Genomic DNA, 2,663 nt, shown 5'->3' with positions numbered 1-2,663 from the left:
TCAAAATATCTCCCCAACTCCTTTGCAAAGCTTGGAGAAGGTGGTAGAGTTTGGGGATAGATTTTAAGACATTGAGTTAGAATGTTATGGGCCTTGCTTTGATTACGGAAGCCTGTCCCCTTCGCCAAGCTGTGATTTCCTGTGGAATTATTTCTCATTTTGAGCATCCAACCTTCTTCCAGATGCCTTTGCAAAAGAGCCCACTTTCCAGATGGCAAGGGATGAGGAGAGCACCCACGGGCCCTCCTCAGGAGCAGCCCTGTGCCCTGCCATCCCTGCTGCTGTCACTCAGCATTAGTCTTGCTGGTCTTTGAGGGAGGTAGGATCTAGATTTGAAAAAGCACCTGGGGATGGTCCAGGGCCAGACCTGTTTGAGTGTAGCATGTGAGCAGGGCTGTTCCAATACTGAATGGCATTGGCTTCTGCTGGGGGTCAGTCACTCACCTGCCTGCAATTTGGGAGCCAGAAGAAAGGTCATCAGGAGCATAAGTGGCTGCATCTCCTCAAGACGCTGCCCATGTCAGAGCTGCTGATGCTTCCTCCTGGTCTTCTGAGGCCAGGGTTCTCTGGCCTTTATCATCCACGGCCCTCTCTGAGTGCGTCACACTGCGGTGTTGTCAAGGTCTTGGGCAATGTGGGTTCATGTGAAGGAGGAAGAGGAAATCACATTCAGATAAAAGTGAATGCTGTCAGTTTCACTTGTGTTTAGGTGTCAGAACCTGTATTATGTTCACTGTACACTCCCAATGCCTGGCACTTAGTAGGTGCACAATCAGCATTTGTTCATTGATTGATGAAAAAGCTGTGTTTTCCAGTCTTACTTGTGTTCAGGTGTCAGAACCTGTATTATGTTCACTGTACACTCCCAATGCCTGGCACTTAGTAGGTGCACAATCAGCATTTGTTCACTGATTGAGGGAAAAACTGTGCTTTCCAGTCCTACTGTAGAGAACAGCCCTTTCTAACTCAAAAGGCAGGTAGAGCCCATGGTGGCCAGCATGCAGTCTGAGCCTTGAGGCCAGCAGTGAGGAACAGGCTGCAGGGGACAAAGGCTCCTGAGTGACCAGCAGTCAGTGGACTCTGAGCACATGGTGGGGACACTGGGCTGGATGTGAGGGTGGAGCTGGCTCTGCCCAGTGAGAGATGGGGCCAGTTGTTCTGCAGACACCCTGCCGCCCTGTCCTCCAGGGCCCTGCATGGGGCCAACACAGTCCTGGTCCCCCGGTCACCCTGTGTCTGGGCATAAGCTGGGTGGCAACTCAGTGACCAGGCCCTGCTGGAAGGTGGGCACTCTGGGTGTCCTAGGTGGGAGGGATATGCAGAAGTGGGAGCTCAGACCAGTGTGGTCTGTGGGGCGCAGGGTTGGTGGACTCTGAGGATGCTCAGTGGTTAGCAGGGATGAGAAGGGGTAGCCAGGACACTGGAGGCCAAGCTAGGCCCTGAGCTCAAACGAGGGCAGAAAAGGGCAGGGAGAGAAATTCAGCCCAGGAGGGAATGAGGAGCTTCTCAGGACTTCCCTCCCTCCTCCCCCCCTGTCTCTCCTCACCAGCCCCCAGACCCCACCCCTGCCACCCCCTGGTTGCTGGAGAACAATGTCCTGCTCAGGAGGGCCCTCCTCTCCCATGTGCGGTGGGGCCTCCTGAGCTGCAGCCCAGGCTGTGCCTGCTTGGTGCCCAGCACCCACATGCTAGTCCTTTCCTCTCAGCTCATAACGCAGAGGAAGAAGTAAGACCTTCACACTGAGCCCAGGACCTGAGAGATTCATGTTTTCTTCTAATGGTGCTCCTCTCTGCCCTGGCAGAAGGGCAGGCAGGTGTGGCCAAGAAGGAGTTGGTAACAGCTTAGCATGGGTTTGAGGAGGTGAGGGGGAAGGGGAAGAGGGGGAAGGAGGACACAACAGAATTGTGCCATTGCCTTCTGAGCACATGAGGGACAAAGAATAAACAAAAACCTAGCTCTTCCCATCAGCTAAGAGACATTTATTTGGTTGCTGGCACCCCCTCCCTCCCCGCAGTGTGGTCCTGGATTAGCTCCAGAGAAGGTGGTCTGCGTCCTGCAGTTGGAGGCTTTCCATGGTTTTCTTTATCCAGGAAAGGTAGCTGACGACTTTGGTGAAGGCTCGTGGCAGTTCCCCATACTTGCTTCCATAGGAGACAATGCCCTGGATCTCATTTTGACACAGGAGAGGCCCCCCGGAGTCCCCCTGTGGACAGAGAGAGGGAAGGACTGAGCCAGTTCTCCTGGCCCTGCCCTCCTTGCCACTCATGCCCCCCTCTTGGGGAAGGCTGCCTTGCATGGTGTTCACTTGGGAGATAAGTGAGCAGGCAGGTCCCCAGTGGTCCCCTCAGCCTGGACATTGTCACTGCTTCACTTCACCCCAGGTGGAAGCTCCTTTTGCTCCCTCAGGTCCCTAATCCTTTGTCTATGAAGGTGCTGTGGAGCTGTGACTGCAGCTACTGTGTAAGGACCCGAGAGCAGACAGATGGGGCTGACACTTAATGTGGAGAAGGAGCCCATTAACCAGTTCTGAGAACCCTCAGATACAACTACTGCTCACCCAGGAAACAATCATCTAAGCACTGTGCCCTGGCCTTGGCCACAGTGTTGCACATTCACCCTCTGGAGGAGCACCATGTTTGGAGTCACTATAGGCCCTTTTAAGG

At 54.2% G+C, this 2,663-nt stretch overlaps 2 protein-coding genes across 2 annotated transcripts in view; both read right to left on the bottom strand.

The window, feature by feature from the left end:
• LOC102770396 (mast cell protease 3) overlaps positions 1-1,624 on the bottom strand; it is an 8,219-nt gene extending 6,595 nt beyond the window's left edge. The window contains exons 1-2 of the mRNA XM_006765897.1: positions 1,564-1,624; positions 445-448 (exon numbers count right to left, since the gene is read on the bottom strand). Coding sequence (XP_006765960.1) covers positions 445-448; positions 1,564-1,624 — 65 coding nt within the window. The remainder of the gene's footprint in view (positions 1-444; positions 449-1,563) is intronic.
• A 341-nt stretch (positions 1,625-1,965) lies between these two features.
• Positions 1,966-2,663, bottom strand: part of LOC102770101 (granzyme B) — a 2,977-nt gene continuing 2,279 nt past the window's right edge. The window contains exon 5 of the mRNA XM_006765896.2: positions 1,966-2,203. Within this exon, the coding sequence (XP_006765959.2) occupies positions 2,027-2,203 (177 nt within the window). The 3' untranslated portion in view covers positions 1,966-2,026. The remainder of the gene's footprint in view (positions 2,204-2,663) is intronic.

This window comes from Myotis davidii, unplaced genomic scaffold, assembly GCF_000327345.1.
Source record: "Myotis davidii unplaced genomic scaffold, ASM32734v1 scaffold6960, whole genome shotgun sequence".
Taxonomy (NCBI): domain Eukaryota; kingdom Metazoa; phylum Chordata; class Mammalia; order Chiroptera; family Vespertilionidae; genus Myotis; species Myotis davidii.
This window is presented reverse-complemented; position numbering and strand designations above follow the sequence as displayed.